The 26,933-nt window shown below is 51.3% G+C and overlaps 1 protein-coding gene across 5 annotated transcripts in view; it reads right to left on the bottom strand.

Moving 5' to 3' along the window:
* Nucleotides 1–306: 306 nt before the first annotated feature.
* Nucleotides 307–26,933, bottom strand: part of epb41b (erythrocyte membrane protein band 4.1b) — a 62,914-nt gene continuing 36,287 nt past the window's right edge. The window contains exons 10-20 of one of the 5 annotated variants that reach the window (XM_036539073.1): nucleotides 22,162–22,379; nucleotides 20,389–20,457; nucleotides 20,233–20,271; nucleotides 18,479–18,541; nucleotides 15,477–15,656; nucleotides 6,736–7,116; nucleotides 5,634–5,762; nucleotides 5,220–5,321; nucleotides 4,757–4,837; nucleotides 2,842–2,966; nucleotides 307–1,337 (exon numbers count right to left, since the gene is read on the bottom strand). In XM_036539073.1, coding sequence (XP_036394966.1) covers nucleotides 2,868–2,966; nucleotides 4,757–4,837; nucleotides 5,220–5,321; nucleotides 5,634–5,762; nucleotides 6,736–7,116; nucleotides 15,477–15,656; nucleotides 18,479–18,541; nucleotides 20,233–20,271; nucleotides 20,389–20,457; nucleotides 22,162–22,379 — 1,361 coding nt within the window. In that variant the 3' untranslated portion in view covers nucleotides 307–1,337; nucleotides 2,842–2,867. Of the gene's footprint in view, nucleotides 1,338–2,841; nucleotides 2,967–4,756; nucleotides 4,838–5,219; nucleotides 5,322–5,633; nucleotides 5,763–6,735; nucleotides 7,117–11,187; nucleotides 12,870–15,476; nucleotides 15,657–18,478; nucleotides 18,542–20,232; nucleotides 20,272–20,388; nucleotides 20,458–22,161; nucleotides 22,380–26,933 lie in introns of those variants that run through there. The other 4 variants (XM_036539076.1, XM_036539074.1, XM_036539075.1 and 1 more) reach the window with 4 other exon arrangements.

Below are 26,933 nucleotides of genomic sequence, written 5' to 3'. Positions count from 1 at the left end.
CAAGGCCTGTAGCTACCGCTGCACTGCACCCTTAACGAGGAGAGGTCAGGTTCTTCATCTAATTAAAACATCAGGCTACGTTTCATTATTCAAAAGCCTGAATAGCTAAAATGCTGTGCACACACACACACACACAAAAATAAGACAGAGCTAAAAGACAAAATAAAATCTAGATTCTTAAAGCCCACGTGCCCACCCTCCCTCTCCCGATTGTGTAGCACGTCAAAAAAAACAATTCAAAATATTTCAACCAAAATAAATACCATTCATAGAATAATTAAGGAATATTTCCAAAAAATAAAATCAAAGAAAAAACCTGGAGCTGACCCCTCAATGAACAGGAATGCATGTTTTATAATAAAAAAACATGGAGGAAAAAGTAGTTTGCACATTAAAAGGATAAATAATATGACAGTTTGTGAATTGGACATTGGTTGCAAGGGCTTAACAAATGTCTTGCAGAGAGGAAATCCTCTTTTCTGGCTGTGTTAAAAGTGCAGCCCCAGAACAGTGAGGACTTTCAGAGCGTTTCCAAACTCTTCAAGCCAACACCTAACATTCCCGCAGCGTTGCCGTAACATTGTGGCAACTCTATCATTGTAAATGCATGTGCACGGCAACGCTGAGGAACGGTTCTGCTTTCGCTGCACATCTCCTGCCTTTGAGGGGGAACAAACACACGGAGAACTCGATGCTCATCTACTTTCTTCTATCCAAAACGGAAAATGAAATACAAAATAAAACTACACAAAAAGTCCAATTATCTAAAACCAATCACAGCTACAAAACCCATTTAAAAACTTTCAAATCCCAGAAAATAAAATCTTGTCATTTTTTTGTCCTTAGAAAAAAAGGTGTTGGTTGAATCTGGAGCAGTTTCAATGGGGCTGGCGGGGTGTGGTGGGCGGGCTAGAGGGCGGTGGGTAGAGCAGAGAGGGATTGTGGGATATCAGGAAGTGACACGTGACTGCGAACAGCAGTGGTGCTCCCCACGCCTGGATCTCCGCCAGTGTTCCGCAGCGTGTGTCAGTGCTCCACCGGCTCAGGGGGGGCTGCTGGGAAGGGGTTAGGTTCGGGGTTAAGGGTCGTAGGTTGTGGTGGTGCTTCAGTTGGCTGGCTGTTTTCAGATCGGCTGTGCTTGGTGTGTCCCGGGCAGCGCTGCCTTTGAGATCGGTGGAGCAGAGCTCCGTATGAAGATGCTGGTGGAGAGTTGAGTAAGGGTGGGGGTAGGGGGTGTAAAAAGCTAGGCGTGGGGGGAAGGGTTTTGTCAGGGAGAGGTCTGGGGGTGCTGGGGGGGTGCTGTTTGTTTACATTCCTGATGCTCCCCCGTCGTTCTCCTGCAAGAGCAAAATATTGCGTCAGTTTAACTCAAAAAGCCAAAAACTTGGATTTTTTTTTTTTTGTGACTGCCCTCAAAACACAAAAACAGAGAATGAGAAATCAGTGAATCAATAACTGGCACAGAATCCCACACGAAGCATTGCAGCTCCAAACAAACGTCAAACAGGAACCGTGTGCTTGGACTAACCGGGGAATTTCTCTGGCTTCCCTCGTGTAAACCATTCTGGAGTTGCGGCAACAACGAAAACACGAAACCCAGCAGACCTCCCACGAAGGTCGAAAACGAGGAGAACTGGGGGGGGGGGGGGGGGGGTTCGTATCTGCTGCCCAGTGACACTGCATACACACCGGAAACACTGCAAACCGCTAACCAGTAACAACCTCACCCTTATGACTTCCACAAACGGAGGCAGTGCAATTAGCACTGCATGCATGTATCATTACATCTCTCTGTTTGGGACAGCAGGATTCCACCCCACCACCCTGTTTAGACAAAAAGCCATCTCAGCTTTGAAAAGACCAAGCAGCTTTTCAAGTGCAAAGATTTTTTTTAAGGAAAAGCAGTTCTACACCACTGCCTGGATCTGGTCGTGTCTTGTTTGATGGCACTGGGTGGGCCTGCAGGATCGGGGGGGCTCTTCGGGGGCTCTGTGAGGCTTTCCAGCTCTGGAGACAGACCACGGCCCTCCCGGAGGGTTAGAGAGGTACGGGCAGACTGCCAGACTGCATGCCTCAGACCCCCTCTCTGCACGCAGTCAGTGTATCTGACAGAAACCAAATAATGGCACTCGAATCTGTTGGACGGGAGGCACTGCTTCCTGCAGGGGAGAGCTGCAGCCAGATTGCTACTGCCACAAGGCCAGGCTCTGGAGCTTACAGCCTGGGCCGGACCGGTCCGGTCTGGGCCAGCTCCCCTGCACTGTCTGCTTCCGTTGGCCCACAGCCCTCTCTGATAAAGGGCTTCAGCCGCCTGGCTTCCTGAAGAGTCCGTTTTGCTGAAAAGCTGGCAGACACGATTAAATACAGAGGCCACGCTGGTAGGCCGAGCGGGCTAGAGGAAGCTCAGCAGGGAGGCATTTGGCTTGGCCAAAAAAGCCCCATAATTCTGCAGTGTATAGTGAAGGGACAAAGTATCAAATCTGCGGGAGGATTATCAGACCGACAGGGCTCCCATGACTGGGCTGTGAGGTCAAACAATGTCAAACACTGCGAGAACGTTGCGTGTCAGCTGGGACCCAGGCTGGCTTTGAAATATCCACTGAGGCCATTCTGGGCAGGGCTAAGGTAAACTCTTCTAACCCAATTCTGCTGGTGGGATGTGGTGACTGCTTCCTTTCAGCAGAGGATTGCAGGCAAACGTGACATGACTAGGACCTGACACAGAGAATGATTGGATGTTTGGGGGTTTGTGGCTGGTCTGTGTTGGGGGGGAGGTGGTGTGTGTGTGTGTGTGTGTGTGTGTTGGGGGGGGGGGGGTGAAGCCCAATGCGGGTCACTCACCCTGACAGGGTGTGGTGGGGTGTGCCTCACTCCGGGGTGATCTCGGTCTCCTGGTGAACCACCACCTTGGTGACCGACATGTCAGGGTGCTGCTCCTTTGCCTCCTTTATGGCCTGGGCCAGGGCCTGGGGCGGGGGGGGGGAGGGAGAGGGCAGAGGCCAACACAGTCATAACACGGTCTCCATACAATCACCACACAGTCCCCATACAGTCAGAGCAACCACAACACAGTAACCATACAGTCAAAACAGTCACAACAGAAACAAAAAGTCACAACACAAGTAAACATTCTCACAAGACATTCAAAAAGAAAAACATTCAGTCAGTGTAATCACACACAAACTCAACGTTTTACGTAAAAGGAAAATCAGCAGTCGCTTTGCCATTCAAGCACAGTCAAACAGCTTGTCACACACGTATGAACACACCCTCTCATACGCATGCACGCACGCACACACACACACAAAGTCACCACCCCACGCACATACACTCACTCACTCACACACACACACACACACACACACACACACACACACACACACGCACACACACACACAAACTCGCTCCTCACACCTACACCAATCTAAATGACCTCACTATAACGCCATCTGTAAGTGTGCTCTGGAATGAGGTCAGACGCAGGTGGTGTCCATTCCAGCACAAACTACGATCATGCGAAACATGTTGTGTCAGTAGAGCTGAAGAGCGCTACGGGAAGCCCGCCTCTCCCGCCAAGACGCATCACTCGAGCACCTCATAAGCACTCCGCATCACAGGAGACAGAGCTGCGGCAGCAGCATCATTAATTAAACGAGTTACTGACATCCCATTTTCGCAGAGACCGAATCGCCACGGCACGCCTGCCACCGTTATATACCGGCCGGTAATGCCGAGGCCAAGCAGTTACTACCAGGCTAAGAGTGACTGATGCCCGCTGTCCGCTCCACCCATTGGGTTGTTATAAAGCCCATTAGTGCAGCCAGACTCCCTGTAAGCTAGGCCCTGAAGCCACATCCGCGGGCACGCACTTCCAGGGAAGTGTCAAGCCTGTTAAACTGCAGCTGTGAGAGAGCAGGTGCTGGGCTGTGGAGATGAGGGGAGGGGTGGAGAGGAGGCGGGGGGGCGGGGGCGGTGGAGGGGCAACTTCTGAAGTGCCTTTTATGAGTTTTTAAAAACCCAGTTTGTTTCTCCCGGTAAGCGCTGCCAAGAGGCCAGGCAGCGAGCGACCGTCAGCAGAGCGAGGACTGTTTTTGGTGTGAGGCGAGGGTAATGCGGCCTGTGACTGCAGGGAGGGAGCCGCATGGAGAGGGGGCTGTATGTGTGTGTGTGTGTGTGTGTGTGTGTGTGTGTGTGTGTGTGTGTGTGTGTGTGTGTGTGTGTGTGTGTGTGTGGGGGGGGGTGCAGGGGCGTTGCTGCTGCCGCTGCTTCTACGGGAATTTAAGAACTTCCTTAGCAGTGAGGGCTGCTTACAAGAACAGTTCTGCACCAACACCAGGTACTGGGGCGGCAATGTAGCATAGTGGTAAGGAGCAGGGACCGTAACCGAAAGGTTGCTGGTTTGATTCCCTGCTGCGGCACTGCTGCTGTACCTTTGGGCAAGGTACTTAACCCAGAATTGCCTCAGTTAATATCCTGATGTACACATGAATAATTCAAAGGTAACCTATGTAAGGTACTCTGGATAAGAGCATCTGCTAAATAACAATAATGTAATATAATGTAATGTATCATACTCCCAGCTAACACGTACTGTTCTCTCAGTGCTGCCCTGACCACCTTTACCTCCACACTACAGAAACAGTGAGAGGAGGTGTAGCTGGGCGGTGAGTGCTTCTCGGCTTTCCCACACAGCGAGGTGAAAGATTGCACAATCAGGGTTTATGCACCGTGACTGGACGAGATTGCTGTGCCGTACCTGGTCGTGGTCGATCTCGGCATCACCGGTGATGACGATCCTCTTCTCAATGCGTGTCTCGGAGATCCCACCTTTCACCATCTGTTCGGGGGGGGGGGGGGGGGGGGGGGGGGCAAGGGAGAAGATTAGAGTTCAGAGGACTGCCGCAGTCAGCCAGAGCCTCACCAGGACCAGTGAGAGTCTGATGCCAACAATGACTCAGTGGCAGCCCCAGACTTCAGATATCTCCAGTGGGCTCTTAGCTCTTATATCTACACGGCTCTCTGTGACACTCTGATGCAGACGCTGGCACGGTCTCTCACACAGATACGAGGATAAATTCTGACCGCACTGCTGAGACGACTCGGCAGAGATTGCCTCACTGAAAACAGCACAATGATCCATGGCTCCGGGTTGCCATTCTCTGGCCCTTCAATGCGAGTCAGAAAGCCGCGCAGAGGCCCACGTTCGAGTGTTCGCTCACCTTTGTGATCTGGGTGGTGGTGGTCTTGCTGACCGTCTCAGAGGTGATAGTCTGAGCACTCAGAAGCACTCCAGGGTCCTTGTCTGACATGCTCTCTGATGGCTGTGGGAGAATGTAGACGGGGGTTAGTATCAGGGACCGTCATTCAACAGGCTCATTACAGATTGCAGCTGTGGATCCTACCTGAGCAGATTTGTATGTGACGGCTTTTTGCTTGGACGAATCCCACCTGAGCAGACTCGCATGCAGCGGTTTTGTGGTTTGGATGAATCTTACGTGAGCGGATTTGTTTATGATGGATTTCGGCTCGGATCAATCGTACCCGAGCAGACGTGTATGTGACCGTTTGTGGTTTGGATGAAACGAATGTGGGCAGACTCGTATGTGATGGTTTTTGGCTCGGATTAATCGTACCTGAGCAGATTCGTATGTGATGGTCTTGGTCTCGGTGTGGACGATGGGGACCTCTTTTGTGGCGATGTCACTGCCGAGGGAGTTGGAGGCGTTGGAGATGGTGACTGTCTGCGTCTTCACCAGTGGAGGCTGCAGAATAATGGACACACACACTGAGCACCTGTGCCACCTGTCTTTACCTTGCCTTCTCACCTGTCTTTTTACCTGTGACTTTTTCACCTGTCCTTACCTGACCTCCTCACTGGTCTTCTCACCTGCACCACCTGTCCTTACCTTACATCCTCACCTGTCTTTTTACCTGTACTACCTGTCCTTACCTTACCTTCTTACGTGCTTTCTCACCTGTGCTACAGTACCTGTCTTTCTGACCCCAGCTGCCTACACACCCTCTTTCTTTCCCCTTCACCAAACCATATGAGCTGGTTTGCCTTGCTGGTTATCCCTGCTTTTTCCATTTCCCCATCTCAGACCCCAACGTCAACCGATGGGAGACATTATACAACCCAACAGCACCGTCCCCACCTGTGACTGTGAGTTTAGCACCCTCTTTGGAGGCAATCTGTGAGCAAACCATGTGACGGGGCTTCAGCTCGGCCATTCTTCCCATCACAGACCGCGTATTCCCCAGAGACAGGCCAGAGGATTGGTGGAAACCAGAACCCCCAAGCTCAGAAGAAGAGTTTCTCCCACACCAAGAGAGAGAGACGAGACAGAGAGCACATCATTGTCAGAGGGAAGGAATGAATCACTCATGCTCCTTCCCAGAATGCACCTGGTGGGAGACGATGCTCTGCCTCCACCACCACCAGACCGCCATCACCGCAGATGAAGAGCCAGGAAAGTGCAGGTGTTCCCACCGACCGCCACCTCACACCACTTCTGCAGCAGGTTGGACATGCAAAGCCTTGATTGGTCTTAATCAGTATCAACGACTGACCTACCAATCATCAGTGAGTGTCAGTCAGAGCCAGGGGAGTGCTGGGTAGCTACACCCCGCTGCAGAGTTTCAAGAGCGCTTCCCTCTAGCCCTTGGAATCACACAGGAGGGGGAAGCAAAGAAAGGACTTCTCAATAACGAGAGGAGAACGGGCAAATGTTCTACCTGGAAGCAGCGTATGAGGTAAGGACCCTCGCTCACAAAATACGAGGCAGGGGATGCTCCGATAACCCCCACTGGCCGCTCTGTTTCTGCTAAAGGGAGGTTGTCTTCCTCCTCAATGCCAGACAGCGGGCACTTTGCTGGGCTGTGCGGCTCGGGAAGATGGCTGGCTTTTGCGGCCTGTTCCACTTGGCTGTCTGGCTCGGGAGGATGTTCCCCGCTAAGCTCCGACTCCTCCTCCTCCGCCTCATCCCCTGACTCCGCCCCCTCATCACCTTGACAAGTCGATGGGCCCGGGACACCGTTGCCTTGGTTGGTGTCGCTAGGTGCCTCCCTCAGTAAGCTACTGTTTAAACTTTTCCTTACCGCCGTAGCACACACGCTCTAGAGACAGAAGCACAGGACACATCCACAAGGGGGCAGACATGAGCATGAATGAAATTAAGGAACAAGCTTTACAAAACACACATTAATGCAAGGGGGGTGGGGGGCTGACTGGGGTCCTTGGGGGTTTTGGAACGATGATTCCAGATTGACACAAAGCAGCAGCTTATGTGAACAAACCATTAAGGAGTTTCTCCAACACAACAGTGCCAGAGAATAAATAAACAGCTGAAAGGAAAAAAAGCTAACATTCCTGTGGTTTGGCCACTTCCAGGCACTTGTTTATATCCTGGCAATCTTATCTTGTTGCCGTCCAACAGTAAGCCTTGACATACGAGACCCCCCGCCCCCCCACACACACGCGCCCCCCCCCCCCCCCCCCCCCCCCCACCGGGCATGAAGATGCACCCGTAAGCTGCAGGCACCCAACAGGATCTGAGTGCAACAATTACCAACACTCAGCTCCTCAGATATGCAGATTATGCAAATTGGAGGCATCAATAAATTACTCCAATTTGCATTTCAATCCCTCATCTTCAGGCTCAAACCAAAAAAAAAAAAATCTGTTCAATATTTTTTTTATGCTTCTCTTTTTTACGGGGGCGGGGCTGGGAGGGGAAGGAGGTTAAGCAAATATGCACATTCTGTTTCGGCTGTCAAGTTGATTTCAGGGCCAGAAAAGCGAACGACGTGACAAACCTCTCCCAGAGGATCACTGCGTTGAGCGGAGAGCAACCTTCTCACAGAGCTGGATATTAAAGCGGAGCACTTAACGATTAGACTGCACCTCCGAGAAACCGGGAGGATGACTGAGCTGGAAATAAAAGTTCTAAGCGGGAATAACAGGCTGAAATGAACCAACACGTAATTAGGACATGTTTCCGGCCTCCCCAGGCTACTGCAGTGGATCTGGGGGGCCAAATAAGGATCAAATAAGGAGACTACAAGACCAGAAGACAGAGATGGCGCCACCGCATCTGACTCTCAGTGTTCCTTTCACCTTCACATGGGCGCAACTTTGCAGCAATGTTGCAGCAACGTTGCAGCAATGTTGAGAGAATGCTCCCTCAACACAAGAAGTGTTAGATTAGTCTATGGGACTTTCGATACTGGTGGCACTTGTTGTGCAACAGGTTTTCATTCATTCTGTACCTACAGGGCTGCCTGGTTCATGTGCAGAACTGCCTGGCAAACTGCCCAGTGAGCTCTTGTTAAAGTGACATCGCAATTTGACTCAAATGGGGCTGAAGAAGTGTTATCTTTGGGCAAGAGAGAAGAAAAAGAGGAATGGTAGTCTGCTGACAAATTTTTAGTATAACGTCCATTTATCAAGGTGCCACAGTAACCCTTCCCAGATGACCCACAAACACCCCCCCCCCCCCCTCCCCACTACCACAGGTCGAACCAAGTGAAACCCAGGGTAATATATGTACAGATTTAAACAGCACACACATGCTAAAACAAAGAGGAACAAACAAGGAAGGTTCATCGTTCCCAGGTCCCAAATTCAGTCTTTCCTCGTCTTTTCTAGTGTTTGGTAATCAAAAACATGACACTGTGACTACAACTTCAGTCACCACAGTACACATTACACCTGCAAAAAGATAATCGACAAACACTACACAAACCAACTGGCTATGTCTCAACATAATACAAAGTAACCACATTATAAACAAAACTAAAATAAAAATTACTTTTTGGTGTAATCAATAAACAACATCAAATAAACTATCTAAAGTAAAATAGTTAAGTTAAAAAAATAGTTAAAACCACTGAAAAGAAGGATAAAGTAAAACAAAGTGTAAACAGCATTAGCTTGTCCCCGTGAGTGACTCAGAGTGTGTAGAGTATACAAAGCACCAGGGCCACAGAGCCGGTGCATGTGGTAAGAAGAGGAGACTGCCACCCTGGTGGCGCAGTAGGGGAAGGCAGTTCTGTCGATGCACTCACTTAGTGTCTCCGGTAAACATGTTTAGGAGGTGCTTTGGGGGAGAGGTGCACGTGACTAATCTTAAACAGACGGGTCTAGGTCTGAGTGACCCCTCTCTGACTCCCACCATGGGCACAGCTCTGGGCTCCATGTCTACTTTGAGCAGAACCGTTCTGACACGTCCCTAGTTCAGCTGGCGTACCCATGGTGCATTGCGGCTGCCAGTCTTGTGAGCATGAGCACCCATATGTTAACCAAAGTGTGCGTTAGCTTTGCTGCATGCACCATGTGGCTGTGATGGAGCACCATCCGGAGCTACTCCAGCAGGCTAACTCCCCCCCAAAAAAGGGCATTTTTCCTCTCACAGGGAAAAAATTCTGATTGTCACATCTGGTATGATTAGATTACATACTGCAAAATGCAATTAAGTCTCCATCTGTTGGTGTTTTAGCATTTTTTTTTCCTGTTTAGAGTAAACAGTTTCACTATGCTTCAGTGTCAAAACAGCATACATGTAAGGCCTAATGCAATATAGTGCAACACTACAAAATTTCCTTAGTGCCTACTCCAACAAGGGTAATAACAGAAAATAAAAATGTTTCACAAATACTCATTTCTATTACTGTAATTCTTAGTGTTTTGTTGTCCGGTTCATACTTATGAAACCACTGGCACCATAGCAGTCATGTAGTATTTTATGATGTACTGATTTCCTGCACGTTATTCAGGGGTGTCAGATTTACAAAAGTCAAAACAGCAGTTCTTACCATGTTAAACAATAAAGGCTCTGAATAAGTCAGGTAGTCCACACCCAGACCTCTTACTGGTCAATGATTGCCACTGAATCATATGTAGATTGTATTTCATGCAAGCATTTCACCACTGCTGTTAAGGGCAGAGATGTTTCTCTCCTCATAATAAGGGTTCTTACTCTGACCCACCCCGTGGAAAGGCAGAGTGTCTTTGCTCATTGGTCGGTTCAGAATGGCTGGTCTTACAGCCACCCAGCAAAGACACATACTCAGTGTGAGCAGTATCGACCGGAGGAGAAGAGTTGCACAAGAGAAGAGTTGTGAGGAAAAACAAAACAAAAACACCATCAACAAAAGAAACAGTCCCTTGCAAGCCACAGGACTGTGCAAGTACACCCAGAGCAGTTACAAAACACCAGGTAGCGTTCCCCCTTCAACCAGAAAGTTCAGAAAACACTACGTGGCAACTGTAAGAGGCCAGCACAAAGCAAGAAGGTTTGCGGCAAACCGGCTTTCGTGTCCAAAGAACGTTGATCAGTTCCCAACAGCAACAGCGAGAGAGCTGCCGTATAGGAGTGCTGTCTGCCACGTGGGTATGACACCGTCAGTCGAAGTCTTTGTTCTACGTAGGTGGAGGTAGGGGGACAGAGAGGGCGGGGCATGGGGGGGGGCAGCAGTATCAGAAGACTGGAGAAACGGGAGGAAACAGGAAGTTGGGGGTCCCATTCTCATCGATCCCATGCCAGAAAATGCACATGACAAAAAGGGAAAGGCAGGACAAAAGGAAAAGGATGAACACTGAGGAGGAAAACTTCTGGGGTTTTTTTTGTTTTTTTTTTTTTTAAAAGGGGAAAAACTCTCGCTCTCTTTCTCTGAAAGCTGAAAGGACAGAGCCTACGGCAAATGGAGGCGCCGCTGCTGAACAGGTCACATCAGGCAGGAGGGTGGTATACTCCCTCCCCCGCCCCCCCCCCCCCCCCCCCCCCCCCCCCCCCCCCCCCCCACCCCCCCCCACCCACCTCCCCCGAAATGGGCCCTCATACGAACAGCATCCACCACAAAGTCACAGCCATCACCAGTAAGCAGGACAGGAGGAAGGAGACGCGGGGACGCTGGAGCTTCATGGGGTACAGCTGGCAGGGCTTGGTCTCCTCGGGCATGACGATGGAGACCTTGAAAGGACGCCCCTGCACCTCATCCACCACCTCCTCCTCCTCCTCCTTCGGGAGCGGAGGTCCCCCAGGGGCAGGGATCCCCCGAGCCCTGATCTGCTCTTCTTCCTGCACTAACATAGGACGTCCCTTCGGCTGTGTTTCGTGACAGAAGACCAAGAAAGACAGAGAGCGATGAACATGTGGGAGATAATGGACACAAACAAGGGGGGGGGGGGTGGTTTGGGAAGGGGAGGGGGGCTGAGAGAGAGGGGGAGGAACATGGGAGTGTGCAAAGGTGGTGCCAAATAACATGCTTTGTTCAATATCCGTTCTGGCTGTTCTAACTCTTAAGACTTTGTTCTTTTCTTTTTTGGTCTGGCTTTTTTTTTTTCCTCTGGACAAACTGTTCATTTGGCTTTAAAAAAAGCTAATTGTTTCTAGGGATTTTTTCTCCCTAAACGTTCCTTCTAAGCTGATTATAAGGGACAGAAATTGAAAGCCCCTCTAAATAAAGAATAAGTGGCCAGAGATGACAGTAAGTCTCTGTGTTCACGGAGCCAGTTTCACGGCTAAAGCTAGCATCTTTCAGCTCCTGTCACTGTGGTTCCTCCTTGCCGCTGTCGCCTCTGATGCTCTGTACCTTATTCTGTGCTGGCAGTGGTTTGCAGACTGCTGGCAGAATGTAGCCGGGGGGGGTGGGGATGACTCGTGCGCTCTGTCGGATACAGGGGGGGTCCTACCCCCTCCCCATCAGGTGGGCGCGCACAGCAGTGGCGGCTAGGCCGAACTCCAGGAAGTAGCGGCATCGTCCTTCTGAGTTTTTAGGGATTTGAGTCCACCGGCCAGATGGAGAAGGCACTTTTTGATTTTTGTTATGTTTTCGATAGTCGATTTCCTGACTCTCTAATGGCTGATGGCAGGACGACAGCGTAAACCTTTTGACGGAGACTTATTTGAGATTACCCGACATCGTTAGCACCTGAGACACGTGAGACCCGTAAAAACTCTGCTGGTTCGGACTGGCCGGACCACCACTGTGCGCCAGTCTCACCACCAGGGGGCGGCGATGGGTGGGTGCCCACTGTATGTCTGGCTGTGCTCTGTAAACATTATATCCAATGGGAAAGTCCTACCATTATGGCAAGGTGTGAACAGCTTGTTAGGAAAGAGGGGAGAATGGAAACATTTTCCTCCATTCCTACATGGAGAGGGTCTACACAGTCAGGCAAGGCTTTGGCTCCTGGTTCAAACGCCAGGCAGTGAACAGTGGGTCTCAGATTTTGGCCAGGCTTGAGTGTCAGGAGGCACTGGAAATGGTGGAATATTCTGCCGTTTTGATCAGGGAAGGCGTTCTTTTTGTCACTGATCGTGTATCCAGGTTTATCAAAAAAAAAAGATGAAGATAAGAAAGAAACACTATTTATTGAGAGCTAAACCGTTCCTCACAGGTCAAAGGTCAAAGGTCAAAGGTGGTGAGGCTAGGTGAGGAAAAAACAACACAGTGTTTGGAAAGAAACCCATGCAGATATTTACAACAGGGGTGAGGGATTTGACCAAGGTTAAATTCTTTGAAGTGGGCTGCTGGTCCACTGTGGGTCTGAATTTGCTCTTTGGTGGAAGAAGCCTACGGGCACAGAAAGACTACAGGGCTGCCTGGAGCACCCAGAGGACACAGCCGCCATGTCTACCACGCTGAGACCCCCCCCCCTCCCCCCACCGCCCGAGGACACTCAAGCCTGGCTCCCGCTTGCTTTAGGAGAGGAAGAACTGGGCGCGGAGCTGGCTGAGGCGGATGAAGTGGTTGGGGTCGCCGGGCTGGCACGGAGGGGCATCTTTGCACACCCCAGAGCCGGGGGAGGCTGGGGACAATGGCGGGGCGGGGGGAGGGGTTCTGGGACACAGACTGCCGGAACAGGACTTTCGAGAAAAAAAAAACAAAAAAAAAAAAAAAAAACAAGGAAAAGATAAAAGGAAAAATACAAGAAAAGGAGGGACGGTGTGGGGAGAGGTACAGAAGGTAAAAAGAGGGAGAGAAAGACAGAGGGAACACAGAACAAAGCCACCGATGAAGGAGAGAAGAGAGGGGGAGAGGGAGAGGGGAAAAAGACAACGACATGGAGAAGAAGAGGGGTCAGTTATTCCTTACTCCTGAGGGAGAGTCATTCTTTGTCCTTCTTCAGGCTCTCCACATATGTATACATACATATATATATATATATATATATATATTTTTTTTTATGAACAAATACGCATCAGAAACGTCACCACAGAGTCATGCAGCTTCGCTCTCAGGTCCAGCTAGCCATGCCAGTCGCAACAAGCAGAGTCCAAGCCCAGAGTAGCCATTGGAGGAATTGCGGCGGGGGGTGGGGGGAAGGGGGGGGAGGGGCCGTGTGGATGTTGGCACTTTCGATGAGCCCATCTCAAGAGCGCAAACCCAGCGGGGGATGGGGGGGAGGGGTCAGTGCCAGAGCCGCAGCCCGGAGCGATCTGCCGCCGCTGCCGCCAGCGCACGCCTTTCTTTTCTCCGCCTCCCGCAGAAAAGAAACGCCCTTCTTCTCCTTTCTGCAGCGATTTCCAATGCGTTAGCAGCTCACGGTTAGAGTACCTTTACCTCTGCGACGCCACACCCCGCTCTGCGCGCCGCCGGGAAGGTAGGCGTCTTCACCTGCGCACACGCACACACACACGCACACGCGCGCACACACACACGCACACAGACACACGTACCCATATTCACTGAGTTTAGGCAGACAGAGAGAAGGGAAGGAAGCAGGTCTGTAAACACACACACAGCAGGCTTGGTGGGGGGGTGGGGGGGGCTTCAGAGACAGGACAACTCGATAAGGTCAGACAGGCGTTTGTGTGCAAGAGCTGTGCGTTCACACTGGACAAAGCCGTTTCCCCAAACACTGTAAAAGCAATCTAGCAATTCCGTCTCCACAAAAACAGCAGATGCCCAATGACAAACGAAATAGCTAGAGAGGTCAGGGACACATTTACAGGAGAGAACATGCGCTGGTACTGCATGCATATGGAGAGCTGGGTACGTTTTATGCCAACACGTTCACCCGCAATCTCTCAACACCCTCAATGATGCAAATGGAGGGGGCTCAGCACATACGGTGGTAATCACAGCACTAACACTGGCCTGCACTCATACAGGGCCTTTCCCAGACACCAAAGTGCTTTACGATGAGGGGGCAGGGTGAATCACCTCAAACACCACCACCAATGCGCCGTACCGAAAACGCTCACCACACACCAGGCGTAGAGGCGGAGGTTTATGTAAGGGATCTGCGGTTTTCCATTTATATTCTTACATTACTCCCATGCACGTAACAAAGCGATTTCACACATTCGTGGCGTTCAACGATTTTAGCCTGAAAATCCTCTACAAGCATGACTTACAACAGCTCAGGGCAAACAACCAGCATCCTGTTAGGGAGCAGTCAGCACTGCGGCTCTCATCCAGCTCCAGCAACCCCATGGAACCGGAACACCAGCCCCACTGACCAGTACCAGCAATGCACAAAACCTGGGACGCGTTTCCACGCCAAGGCCTTAACAGGATCTCAACCAGCGGGGTGCCCCAGAGCTTTGGTCACATTCCTTGGCTGCTGATTGGATGTCACCAGCCAGCTCCCGCTGTGCTCATTGGTGGGTTAAGGAAGCGCTCTTTTATCACGGAACCTCACCTTATCTGCCCGTATCAACTAATCATCAACATACTAATGTACAGCGCCAACAAATCATTCTGACCATGCCGGTGCTCGAAGCCAGAAAACACAACTATCCTTTATTGTGGCAATGGTGCCACCATGTGGACACAACACTTACTGCCTATTACAAATCTACTGTATCAAGCCTGGCACTACTCCGTTCTCCCACTGCGGTTAATGAGCCCTGCAGCACTGTAAGGGACAGCTATATGGGACGACATCGAGGGGGTCCAGCTGTGTGCAGACACAATTGGGACGCTCCTCTGTAGCCTCTTCAAAATCGCTACGATGGCGATGAGCTTGTGAGTAGAGCGTTGGGCAGTCTGCTAGAGACTGAGAGCTCTCTGCAAATTGCAGGACCCTGATCAAAGCATTCCCAGACACTCAAAGGTGTCCAGCTGACACACAAAGCTCTGGGGACCTTCTGCGACACCGTCTTACAGTACCAGAGACCCGCTGTGAGGGCCCTCAAATCTCCTGGAGCAAGTGGGTAGGGGGGGGTGTGGGGGTCGGGGGGTGGTTGGGTTGTGTTTGGAGGAAGCCGAAGATCTGTTATAGCGATCTGCGCCGGCTAGGGGAGCCTAATGCACTATTTCAACATGCAAAAAGTGTTGCCCGTCTCCACAGCAAGTCAGTCCAGAGGTGGCTAGAGAAGAGACAAGCGTGGAGAGGCAATGCTACATGAATAATGCGGAACGCTTTGCTTCTTTTCTTTTTTTTTTTTTTTTGTTTTCAGGGGAGGTGTGAGTGGTGATGTGGCGTGGTGCAGCTGCCATCGGGCCCGGAGCGTCGCCGGACTCACCCCGTCTGCGCCAGGCTGGAGCTGGCCGTTGATGCTGATGGTGCGGAAGGGCGAGTGGGTGGACAGCCGCTTGTCCCACTCGCTGGGCCTCGGCTCGGGCACAGACTCCATGAAGTTCCTCTTTAGCTCGCTGATGCTGGCATGGTGCCGCATTATCTCATCCTGAGTCTTATCCAGGTCCTGGGGGGCGGGGGCGGGGGGGAAGGGCCGAGGGGAAGGGGGGGGGGGGGCAGAGGAGAGAGTGGGTGGAGAGAGGGAGGAAACAGGAGGAGATATATGGCAAGACCAAGATAAAAGTGGATGGGACATAAAGATGCAGTAGGATGGGGTATGAAGAAGAAACCAAGGTACAGAGAGAATGAGGAGAGACGGAATAAAAGGACAGAGGAGGGGAGAAGTGAAGAGGAGAGGGGGAGGGTCCAGGGAGAGTGGTTGGTGGGGTGTTGGAGACCAGGACAGGGAGAGGGCAGGGATTTGGGGATATAAAGAAAGTGTGTCAGTATCTCTTACATCCTTTTTTAAAACTTAAGCAATACAGTGCAAGCAGCGTACGGCTTCCCTTTACACTCAAAGCGAAAGCGACAGATCGGCTCTGTAAAACAAAGGGAAGCTCCATCACTGCACCAACCAACTGCCACTAAAGCAAGTCCTCCTCTGCGCTGCTCACCCAACGCCAGTAATGCTCTCCCATGATGCACCTGGGGCCCTGGCATTCCAAATTACAGAATGAGCCCCCTTCCAGCTCCGGTTACGCTGTCCTTCAATATCAATGGCCGGAAAAACTCGCAGCGAGCCAGCCTGCCCTTGGATTCTGGCTCTAATGAGCGGCAGCACTATATCACAGCGGTGACACGTTGCTGCCCACCCTTCCTTTCCTCCACTGCTGCAGTGCATGCTGGGTACAGCACTCTGCTTCGGCACTGTCTCTGCAACAAAGGGCTAGAGCGTTTCACTGGCGTTCCGAGGAGCAGCAGGTACTGCGGGCACAGCTGAAGAGTTCTCCCGTACACCCCCGAGGGGGCTCGCCCGCACGCCCCCAAACCTGGAGGCAGGAGGCCCCTCAGAGCACTGTACGGGAGGAGTCCTGGGGGTGTATCCATTAAGGAGGGGTGCTGCAGAATTTATCCTCAGATCACTGAGACTGAGAGTTTGGAGAGAGCCAGAACTGTGGCTCAGGGCTGCTCTTCTACAGTGCGCCGGGAACGCAGTGCTCCTCTTGTGAATGCACCCCCTCATACCAGGCCTGCAGCAGCGCAGAGGGAAAACCGTTCAGAGAATCGAGCAGCTAAACCAAACGAGAGCACAGTCAGGGCCAGAGAGCGAGAGCGAGAGAGAGAGAGAGAGAGAGAGAGAGAGAGAGAGAGAGAGAGAGAGAGAGAGAGGGACAGAGAGCGAGAGAGAGAGAGAGAGCGAGAGAGGGACAGAGAGCGAGAGAGGGACAGAGAGCGAGAGAGAGCGAGAGAGCGAGAGAGAGCGAGAGAGCGAGAGCGCATTAGCCGACAGGACAGGAGACGGACATGGCAGATGCAGTCTCTGAGGCTGATTTCCATGGAAGATGGCAGAATGCAGTCGGATGATGGCAATGCTAGGATGGTGGCAGCGTCAAAAGCAGCGGCATTAGCCTGTTTGGTGTAAACCCTTTCTGCAGAAATATATGACTGGGAAGTTCAGCGGTCAGGGATACCAAGGGCTTTGGGATAAACCTACAACTGCTTCAAAAGACATAGCACCTGTGTTCCGTAATTACAGCAAACTTGACCCATTTCCTGTTTCTTGAACTACTGCTGTACAATACACTTATCTTCACACCACAACGAATTCTAGCATAGCCTATTTTACACTAACACACACTGCCTCGCCTAACTGCAATCTGAAAGATGATTTATGGTAAACAGAGGGTAAGATGACGCAGCTTTGTTCTAGAACTCGGTGATGTCACTGTAGGCTGTGTGTGTGACCGGGAGGGCTCTGTGTCCTTGCAGCACAGAGGGGACTGTTGCTACCTTAGGAGGGAATTATGAGGCTAGCGCCTCTCTCCTCTCAGCAATACTGATCTGTGATCAGTCCCACAGCACAATGCCAACCGCTGACAGGGACTGAGAAACGATGAGTCATCAGGGTGGTTGATGGGAGTAGGTTTTGGTTTGGAACATAATCCCTGTTCTGCATTAGGAAAAGACCATTTTGCCCCCTCAGTAAAGTCTGTCAGAGAGCATTATGGACAGTGTGGACCATGTGGCCACGCCTTTAGGTAAATACTGTCAGGCGTCACATGTCCTAACTTTGAGGACCGGGGTAGCAGAGTTACGCATTCAGGGAAGGGGGGGGCGGGGTAGGGAGGGGTGGGCAAAAATCATATATACTGGCAGAAAAGGAAGGTTGCTGGGAGGGGAGAGGGGGTACATAACCAAAACAAAGCACCATCCTATTCAAATGTGCGTGCTGGACTTTCTGAAACAGTTTTGAGTTTGTTAAGGACTGGTTCAGTTTCATGCTGGTTAAAAAGGGGAACCAATGGTTCGTTAGACCTGAACATTCTGTTGCATCAAAAGGCCACAGAGCTCTGCTGAAACGGATTTTTAAAAGCAAAAATAAAAAGAAATAAAACAAAATAAACCAAATGGATAAAAACTAACAGATGAGGACAGAATGTCCTTTCTCTGGCTGTGAAGCCCAGGCTCTGTAGGAGACCCGGAGATGAGGAACATACTCCCAATCATATATTTTGCAATAAGCAGCTGAGAGATGGAGAAGTCCACTCAAACAGAAGCGGGTACTGGGATTAGGACTGATGCGTAAATGGCAAAAAGGAAGAGAAGCGGTCAAGGCCTGGGGGGGGGTTATGTTCTGTCCAGCTACGTTGATGCATGGGCAAACAAATAACCAACGCTGGGCAAAGGAAAGTTCCAGAATCATCTCATGCAAGTCATGCAGCAGCAAACAGTCAAAGAGCAAGAAGAGACACACTGCTAGTGACAGACAGCTCCAAAGTCCATACAAACCTCCAACATTAAATTGCTATGTCTGATATAAATAGTTTCACCCTCAATTTTCTTAGCTCTTTTCTGTGAAGAATAGAAAAGAACAAAAAAAAAAAAAAAGAAAAGAAAAAACAAATCAGTTTGTTTTCTAGGTGCTACTCTTGTGGCAGCTTTGTTCTTTGTAACTGTTTGGCTTGCGGTCGGTGACAGACGTGACAGGCGACGAATGAAACCATGCCTACTACAGGAGGTGCAGCCAAGCATGGTCCAAGTGCAGGGTGACCTTGAGCCCGGGAGAGAATGCAGAGGCCTCGGGGGTCAGAGGTCAGGGGTCAGGGGTGATGGGGGTGGGGTGACCAGGCAGGTAACCGCAGGCAGTGAGGGGTTGGGTGGGGTGAGGGTGAAGGAATGGTGCGGGATAAAAAGAGACAGTATTCTGTTTTATGCACGTCATCAGAACCCCGTGGAACACCTGCACGTTAGGAGTAGTTCTTCGGCGCTGCGCTTGTGCTGTGGCATCACACATGAGTTTCTGACATCTGGATGCAAACATGCAGTGACAGGCCAGGCAAACTTAAAATAAAAGCATTCTGATGTCCTCCAACAGCCAGAAGGTGAGCCAAGTTAGTTACGAGGTTGAGTTAAGTTTTCATTAAGAACTTCACTTGATTTCAGCCACAATCGCCACCCACAATGCAGTACATCTGGGGTATGCAATTTGCAGAAAACATTAATTACAGTAATAACAGTAACAATATCCAAAATATGGTGGACACATGTTCAAAAACAGTTCTCTCAAAGTTAAAGTAAGGCAAAAACATTACCATCACTGTAAGCTTTAAAACATGAACTTGATAACTTTCACAGTGTTCTCAAAAATTATCAACCTCATCTATAAGTCAAGTTAAAATGCAACTGTGTTTATATAATTGATTGATATTAATGGCTGAATTCTGTCAGCACCAGGCCCCTGTAAACAGTGAGTGAGGTGTGCAAAGGCCCCATGAGATTGCGTAATCTGGAAGCCAGCTGTGTGTAGGTGTGAGGGACAGGCTTCACTGCAGGAGAGGGAGTCACACCGCAGGGACCACCAATCACAGGCTCAAAACAGACAGCCCCGCCTCGCTTGACTGGCTCAGAGGACAGAACATTAGGTAAGGTTCTGAAGATCCCGTAGAATTCTCCAGGTAGGAAGCCTGGGTAATTTAGACATCTGTTGTTCATTATCTGTTATATGTTGTTTCAACAACAGCAGGTAAATCCACTGTGTGTTTGTGCGTGTGTGTGTGTGTGTGTGTGTGTGTGTGTGTGTGTTTGTGAGTGTGCGCACACGCACAGGAGAACATTATCAAATAAGTCCCTGCTTCCACTCTACTACCAAAGGAAAAAAAAAAAAAGAATAATCATCATCTTGCATCTCTGGACAGGTTCCCAGACTAACCAATCTCACCCTGTCTGCGGCAGCCAATGCAACAACTTCCTGTGACATCACGTGCCACCTGACCCTCGTCAGAACAGCGTGACAGACAGACGTGGCAGCCACTCATATGAAAGTGTGTGAAGAAACAGCCGAGGGAGGGGGGAGGTAAATGAACAGGACGAGTGACAGCAACAGTGAACAGTGTACTGTCTCTTCCAGGGAGGGGCGGGTGGGGACACACTAAAAGGGGAATTAAGGAGAGTAAATGAAAGGGGGTGCGGCATGGTGGGGGTGGTGGGGGTGAATGCGGTGACTCCTAAAGCACGGGCCGAAAGGGGGCGGCCGGAGAGCTAACCTTCCTCATTCGCACTGGCTCCGCGTCCACCCGGGGCAACTTCCAGTCCCCAGGGGGAGGGAAGAGAAAGGGAAGCACAGGTTAGCGCCCCTCGCCTCTCGCTGACCCCCCCCCTACCTCCCTCCCCCCTCCTCTAGCCAATCACGGGACACAAACCTGCGCCTTCCTCTCCCCATTGGTGGCCGTGACCGTGGGGGCGTCCCTCCGCTCCCTCCTCGCTGCCGCCTACAGCGGCACAGACACAGTTCAGCCGGGGGGCGGAGACGCTGTACTTACCGCCAACGAGAGCTCCAATCAGGGTTTAGGGGAACAGCTGAGCCACATGCTTTACTGAAGCCTTGTCGTGATTGTCGCTACCTGGGCCTGGGCGGAGCTAAATGTGCCAGGCCACACCCACACGCACCAGAAGGCCCAACCAACCATTACATCATCATGTAGCAGACGCTCTTATCCAGAGTGACTTACACAGGTTGCTATTTTCAGGTCACCCATTTATAAAGCTGGATATCTACTGAGACAATTGTGGGTTAAGTTAAGTTATCTTAACCCCCTAAGCCCTATGGTACTCTAGCAGCCCCAGTAGGGAATCGAACCAGCAACCCTCTGGTTACAGGCCCTGCTGCTTAACAGTTTGCTACACTGCCACCCGGAGAGAGGACAAAGACATTTAATAAAACCCAGGGTTTATTACCGTAACTGCTCAAGTATTACTGTCACTTGAGTAACTCCACTCAATCAATCTTGTTCTCTTCAAAGAGTACTAACGCTTACGCTTACATTTCATTATAACAGAGTTACTGTAATCTGTGTTAAATTATGGGTGAGGATGAAATAACCAAGTCAATCTGTCAGTCAATGACTGTCACAACTTTTAACTGTTTGGTACAGTGAAGACTTTACATCTAGACAGTGATCTAACATACATCTAAGCAACTGCATGCGTGTGGGGATATATTGTTGCATAAGAGATTATCGTTATGTGCCTTATGATGTGTGCCATATCCTGATATTTACCTTTTCCTGACATGCCATGCTGAGACACAATCCCAACATTTACTACAACTGACAGTTATTAAAATACTCAACAATGTTCTAACCATATGCATATCCAAACATACTCATGCTGTAAGTGTATTAATATCCATGACATATCAATAAAGCAGAGTGCTAAAACTATCCAGAGCATTTTATAGCAAATCACTCTGCCTGAGTGAGCAGAGAAGAGTCACACCCCTGACGGAGCACTACAAATAACCTGATTGGTCCTTCCCGCCAAAAAAAAAGCGCAGTCTCCGCCCCTCCAGACAGAGAGGGAGCACAGCACTGCCCACCCCTGCCAGCGACAGGACAAAGGGAGACCAATGACTGATTGCGTATCTCCCTCCCAGAGGGCCGCAGTCCAGGAGACGTCCTCCCTGTCTGGTCATGTATACACTCGGTTTAGCAGATAAATCAGCTCAATTAAAGCACTTATCTACTCCTTCCAGTCCGTGGGTCATTAATTATCTGAGGAGAGATGGCCCTCCTATTAGTGTGGATCCCTCCGGGACCAGCTCTGAGATACTCGAGTCTATTGCAATCGTGAGGTAATAGCATGCAATCCCTGCATGCACATAATTGGTTCTTTGTTCAGACATACAATAACTATAAAAATTTCCACAGTCACTGAGCTTCTGATATTTCATGGCATTGTATCACATGACAGCATTATGGGGAACAGTCCTGGTTTGGGCTGCTTTCAAGATCACAGTGCTATATTCTACAGGGACGCATGTTCTCCACATCTCTGGCTTTCAGTAACTCCCTGTAACAACACTGCAGTGTTATACTCCACAGTAAGGCTCTGTGCTGTTCTCATGTCTCACAGAATCCCTGCAGTGCTCCAGTGAGCTGCCCCAGTGCTGCCCCCTACAGGCTGGTGCGCAGTACCTTGACCTCCGGCACAGGCTCCGGTTTGGGGGGCTCCACCGACCGGATCTCCGCCTTCACCTCCACCTTCTTCTCCTCGATGCGAGCCGGGCGGGTGGTGGGGGTGGAGGCGCGGGGCACGGGGGTGGCGATGGGAATGCCGGCTTCCGCCAGGGCCACGGGGGAGATGACCGGGGCGCTGACCGGGCGGGCAGCCCTGTCGGGGGTCACCACAACCGCTGCGATCAGAGAGACACGTGGGGAGGGGCGGGGTCAGAACGAGTGCTCAATCCTGCCATACTGGAAGACTCTATCCCAGTTCTATGGCACACACACATCCCCATGGCAACAAGACAATATCTCACACACACGCACTCTCACTTACACACACACAAACACACACAAGTACAAAAGACCAACAACCGCGATACAAAGATCTTTCACAAAACACACAGAACAGCTGTACTCTCACTGGGCACAGACACATTTCAACACTTCATAGACCACAGAGGAAGCAGAACTCAAGAGTTCAAAAATCCACTATCCTAAGAGCTGAATGATAGCATCATTACCCAGGCTGTAACAGTCCAGATCTGTGGGTTTATGCCAGAATTGCGGTCATGGCTTCCGTGACCAGCAGAGGGTGACACTGTGGTGCATAAGATGCTTACCTGGAGGGAAGGAGGGCAGTACAGACACAGGCTCTGCGGGGGTGCGGTCCAGCAGCAGAAACCAGTCGTCCTGCCACCGTACTGCAAAGAGTGTGAATGCGTTAGAGCTTCCACAGCCGGCCGGAACAGCCAGGCCCAAAGAAGCTGCTCGCTGCAGAGGTGCGGTTATCTCGCTGCAGTGGTGCGGTCATCACCGCTTCATCACACAGCAGAGAGCAGACAAACGGACGAGTGGACGAGCTTTCTCCATCGTAGCGCATTCAGACTCGAGGTCCTTTGCTGTAGCTTACCGTCAGGGCGGAAAAGCAGGCACTCTCTGAGCGGAATGTGCCGGAATCACAAGAGCGTTCCTTCCGAGGCTGTTACGATGCTGTTTTTTTTTTTTTTGTCCACAAGCGATTTTTGTTAGACGCAGAACCTTTATCGGAAGGGGGAAGCAGTGTGAGGAGTGACGATGATGGAACTGTCGCAACACAAACCAACTGTGGGCCGAACAAGCAGAAAGTGGTTATGTTTTAAAAACCTGCGTATCCGTGAGTCCAACAGCGGAAATCCACAGGCGTGAAAGCGTTCAGAATGCACTGTTTTGTTTGTTACGCCATCTGTGAGCTTGCAGAGTAAGCGGTGAGTAGCAGGAAGGGTAGGGAAGGGGGGGGGGGGGCGCTCACAAAAACCAGGTGGAGGTGGGCTACCTGGGAAAGCGAAGGGGGTCCATGATGGACGGTCAAACAGCGTGAACCAATCATCTTCCTCCAGCCGCGCCTGCCACGTCACACGCTCTGTGACCGCCGGGGCAGGCGCCAGAGAGGCCGGAACGGGCTGGACAATCTTGTACGGGACGGCTAGGGAGGCACACAGGGACACCTTCAGAAACCCACCGGGGGAAAGCCCAACCACGTTTGGACACCCAACGTGACGTTCAGTCACTGCTACGCAAAACGCCACACACAGGCGCGCGTGCGTTATTCCACACGCTGAAGCTTCCTGGATTAGGCACGCCATACATCGAGATGACGGGACCTTCTTTGGGGTTGGCGTTTTTGGGGGTACCTGTAGGGGGGAGGTCTAGAATCACAGGCTCCTCTTCCATCTGTGGCTGCTGCAGCCTCCTCTCCTCCCACTCTACGGTGATCACCTTCTCCTCCCGCTCTATGGTGGTCAGCTGCTCCTCCCACTCTGTGGTGGGCTCCTTCTCCTCCCACTCTATGGTGGTCAGCTTCTCCTCCCACCTCTCCCTCTCAGCTACAGTCTCCACTGCAACCACAGAGATAACGTTGATACAGGCCAGCAGAACCCTCAGAATATGAGCACACATCTTTCACAAAACACACACAGAACAGATGAACACACACCGGGCACACACACATTTCAACACTTCATAGACCACAGAAGAAAAATTCAAGAGTTCCAGAGTCCACTGTCAAAAGAGCTGAATGATAAGATCATGACCCAGTGCGGATTTGTGGGTTTATGCCAGAACTGCGGTCATGGCTTCCGTGACCAGCAGAGGGCGACACTGTGGTGCATAAGATGCTTACCTGGAGGGACGGAGGGCAGTACAGGCGCGGGTTCTGCAGGGGTGCGGTCCAGCAGCAGAAACCAGTCGTCCTGCCACCGCACTGCAAAGAGTGTGAATGCGTTAGAGCTTCAACAGCCGGCCGGAACAGCCAGGCCCAAAGAAGCTGCTCGCTGCGGAGGTGTAGTTATCACCGCTTCAACACACAGCAGAGAGCGGACGGGCTTTCTCCATCGTAGCCCATTCAGGCTGACAGTCCGCTGCTGCAACACGCCGTCAGGGTTGAAAAGGAGGTGCACTCTGCGCGGAATGTGCCAGAAGCATGAGAACACTCTTTCTGAGGCTGTTACGGTGCTGTTTTTTGTCCACAAGCGATTTTTGTTAGATGCAGAACCTTAATTGGAAGGGCGAAGCATTGCGAGGAATGACGATGTTGATACAGTCGCAACACAAACCAGGTGAGGGCCGAACAAGCAGAAAGTGGTTACTTTTTTAAAAAAGCTGTGCATCCACGAGCCTAAAAGCCAAAATCCAGGGAATGAAAAGCACGAAAGCGTCGGAAATGTGGCGTTTGGTTGGTTGCGCCGTCTGTGAGCTTGCGGGGTAAGCGGTGAGTAGCGGGACGGGTGGAAGGAGGGCTCAGGAAAACCAGGTGGAGGTGGGCTACCTGGGAAAGCGAAGGGGATCCATGACGGATGGTCAAACAGTGTGAACCAATCATCTTCCTCCGGCCGCGCCTGCCGGGTCATGCGCTCTGTGACCGCCGGGGCGGGCGCCGGAGAGGCCGGAGCGGGCTGGACGATCTCGTACGGGACGGCTGGGGGGGGCACACAGGGACACCTTCAGAAACCCACCGGGGGAAAGCCCAACCACGTTTGGACGCCCAACACACACAGGCCAGCATGCTTTATTCGATACAGCCTAAGCTCTCTAGTCTAGTCGCAGCATGTGACAGAATGATGGAGCTTCTTTCGGGTTGGCGTTTTTTGGGGGTATGTGGGGGGGTACCTGTAGGGGGGAGGTCTATATTCACAGGTTCCTCTTCAATCTGCGGCTGCTGCAGCCTCCTCTCATCCCACTCTACAGTGATCACCCTCTCCTCCCGCTCTATGTTGGTCACTTTCTCCTCCCACTCTGTGGTGGGCGCCTTCTCCTCCCACTCTATGGTGGTCACCTTCTCCTCCCACTCTGTGGTGGGCTCCATCTCCTCCCACCTCTCCCTCTCAGCTACAGTCTTCACTGCAACCATAGAGGAAGTGTAGCTAGCGTTGGTACAGGCCAGCAGAACCCTCATAATATGAGCACACATCTTTCACAAAACACACACAGAACAGATGAACACACACCGGGCACACACACATTTCAACACTTCATAGACCACAGAAGAAAAATTCAAGAGTTCAAGAGTCCACTGTCAAAAGAGCTGAATGATAAGATCATTACCCAGTGCGGATTTGTGGGTTTACGCCGGAACTGCGGTCATGGCTTCTGTGGCCACCAGAGGGTGACACTGTGGTGCATAAGATGCTTACCTGGAGGGACGGAGGGCAGTACAGGCACAGGCTCTGCGAGGGTGCGGTCCAGCAGCAGAAACCAGTCGTCCTGCCACCGCACTGCAAAGAGTGTGAATGCGTTAGAGCTTCCACAGCCGGCCAGGCCAGACCAGCCAGGCCCAAAGCAGCTGCTCTCTGAGGAGGTGTGGTTAGCACCGCTTCAACACACAGCAGAGAGCGGATGAGCGGAAGAGTTTTCTCCATCGTAGCCCAGTCGGGTTTATGGTCCTCTGCAGCAATGTGCCGTCAGGGTTGAAAAGCAGGCAAGCTCCACGTGGAACGTGTCGGAAACATGAATGCGTTCCTTCTGAGGCTGTTACTGTGCCGTTTTCTATTCAGAAGCGATTTTTGTTAGATGCAGAACCTTTGTGTGACTGCTGTACAATGGGAAGGAGGAAGCATGACAAAGTCGTTACAGTCGCAATACAAACCAGATGTAGGCCGAACAAGCAGAAGGTGGTTACGTTGTTAAAAACCTGCACATCCCCGAGTTTAACAGATGAAATCTCGAGGATAAAAAAAAGGGAGCGAAAGTGTTTAAAATGCGTTGTTTGGTTGGTCACACCGTCTGTGAGCTTGCGCAGTAAGCAGTGAGTAGTGGGAGGGGTGGAGGGAAGGAGCACTCGAAAAAACCAGGTGGAGGTGGGCTACCTGGGAAAGAGAAGGGGATCCATGATGGATGGTCAAACAGTGTGAACCAATCATCTTCCTCCGGCCGTGCCTGCCGCGTCACATGCTCTGTGACCGCCGGGGCAGGCGCCGGAGAGGCCAGAGCAGGCTGGACGATCTCGTACGGGCCGGCTGGGGAGGCACGAAGGGACACCTTCAGAACCCTACTGGGTGAAGGCTCAGATATTCGGACAACCGAGGTGATGTTCAGCCAGCGCTACGCAGACCACCACACACAGGCCAGCGTGCTTTACTTCACACACTGAAGCCTTCTGGACTAACTGCAGCATGTGACAGGATGATGGGAGCTTTGTTGGGGTTGGCGTTTTTGGGGGTCTGTGGGGAGGAGAGGGTACCTGAAGGGGGTTGGTCTAGATTCACAGG

Source organism: Megalops cyprinoides, chromosome 10 (genome assembly GCF_013368585.1).
Source record: "Megalops cyprinoides isolate fMegCyp1 chromosome 10, fMegCyp1.pri, whole genome shotgun sequence".
NCBI lineage: Eukaryota > Metazoa > Chordata > Actinopteri > Elopiformes > Megalopidae > Megalops > Megalops cyprinoides.
Note: the sequence above shows the minus strand (reverse complement) of the source record. Positions and strands in the feature narration are given on the sequence as shown.